The 1,822-nt window shown below is 45.1% G+C and overlaps 1 protein-coding gene across 1 annotated transcript in view; it reads right to left on the minus strand.

Annotated features, from left to right (window-relative positions):
- The window catches only part of ARAF (A-Raf proto-oncogene, serine/threonine kinase), a 10,274-nt gene extending 8,832 nt beyond the window's left edge, over nt 1–1,442 (minus strand). The window contains exons 1-3 of the mRNA XM_007958045.1: nt 1,347–1,442; nt 1,085–1,188; nt 260–266 (exon numbers count right to left, since the gene is read on the minus strand). Of these exons, the coding sequence (XP_007956236.1) occupies nt 260–266; nt 1,085–1,188; nt 1,347–1,442 (207 nt within the window). The remainder of the gene's footprint in view (nt 1–259; nt 267–1,084; nt 1,189–1,346) is intronic.
- Between the last annotated feature and the right edge of the window lie 380 nt (nt 1,443–1,822).

Consider the following 1,822-nt stretch of genomic DNA (forward strand, 5'->3'; position numbering starts at 1 on the left):
CAGTAAATGTTTATGGAAGTAGATTGCCCAGTCTTGTTTTCATGGAGTGGCTGGTGGGTTTGAACCACCAACCTTCTGATTAGCAGTCAGATGCCTTAGGCACTGTGCTACCAGAGGTCCTTGGACTGGGGTCATGGAACCCCCTAAAAGTCCTTCCAAGTCTGCTATCCACAGAGTACATCTGGCCAAGTTTAATTCTCATCACAGCAACCCTAAGAACCAGTTACTATTCTTGCTCCTGTTTTAGAGATGGGGAAACTGAGGCCCTGAGGAGTAAAGTGACTTGTGAAAGGCTACAAGGGTGGTGAGTGGCAGGACAATGAAGACCATAAAGTGAAGAGCAAATGACATAGTGAATAAATAACTCAGTATAAGAAGTATTGAACAAGCCCCTGAAAGGGTGGCTAATGAGACTCTGAAACAACAAATAAGCATTGTGTAGATGGAAAAAATTAAGGAATCCCAGAGCAGAGGAATAAATGGTTCAAGGCTCAATTCAGCAGACAGAGAGTGGAGGAACTACAGAAAGAGAGCTGAGAAATTACTGAAATAGTGAAAGAACCAAATAGATGAATTCCTTTGGGAGGAGGCAATGGGGCATGGTGAGAACATGGTCAGGAAGTGACGGAGTTGCTGATCTTGCAACGCAGCAGACAAATAAAGTAAAAAAAAAAAAAAAGGTGGGTGAACTCATGAATTAACTGAACTAACAGAAGACTAAGAAGGTACAAACTGTTAAGCACTCCTGTCACCAACTGAAAGGTTGGCAGTTTAATTTGAGGGAGCCTCGTGCTGTCTGGAGACTTCTGACAAATCCTGGACACTGTGGTTACACTGGAAGGATTAACCCAGCTACTCTGCGGAAGAAAGAGCTGGCAATCTGCTTCTGTCAAGATGACAGCCAAGAAAACTCTATGGTACAGTTCTACTCCATCACATGGGGTCACTATGAGTAGGAATTGACTCAATGGCATCTAATAACAACAATAGATGACTCCATGGCACAGAGGAGGAGTCAGATGATTCTGATGAGTGTAAGGGAGGTTGAATACACAGTGGGTGGGCAAGAGGGTGCCATACTTACCCCTTGATGAGTCGATAGACCACACAGCAGTCCTGATTGAGACCCCGCACTTTAAGAGCCTTGTCTAGAGAGTCGTAGACACTCATCCCATCCCGGACTGTCACCTGTGTTTGCATGCATATGTAGGAATTCTCAGTGCCCAACAGGGGCCCCAGCAGACTCCCCCACACCTCCACAAACGCTTCCTCTATTCCTTGTCTATCTCAGACCTACAACTGGGTCCATTCCCAATCCCACTCAGTTTTGCCCATATGGGACTCACCACCGTGCGTTGCTTGTTGGGCAGGTAAACTTTGACAGTGCCCACTGCCCGGGATGGCTCAGCCCCGTTGGCAGGGGGGGCCCGTGGCAGCTCCATGGAGCCTAGGACTTTGTCAAGATGGGCTGAGATGGGGCTGGGCAGGTTCCATGGGGTTTCTAGGAGAAGAGAGACAGAAGAGGAATTTGGAGGTCCAATAATAGTACTCTGGAAGCAAAGTGACAAGAGATTAAGTAAAATTCAATCACCAAAATTAATTGAGAGATTTAGCATAGTGGTAGGATATAAGATCAACATATAAAAATCAGTTGGATTCCTCTACACCAGCAAAGAGATTGCTAATAAGGAAATCAATACCATTTACAATAAACCAAAAAAATAAAATAAATAAAATAAAAGCCCTCATTGCCATCGAGTCAAATCCGACTCACAGTGACTCCTCCTTGGGTTTCCAAGGTGGTATCACTATGGAAGTAGAT

The sequence above is a fragment of the Orycteropus afer genome, unplaced genomic scaffold (genome assembly GCF_000298275.1).
Source record: "Orycteropus afer afer isolate SDZICR_OR568_19922 unplaced genomic scaffold, OryAfe1.0 scaffold00841, whole genome shotgun sequence".
In the NCBI taxonomy this organism is placed as follows: Eukaryota; Metazoa; Chordata; class Mammalia; order Tubulidentata; family Orycteropodidae; genus Orycteropus; species Orycteropus afer.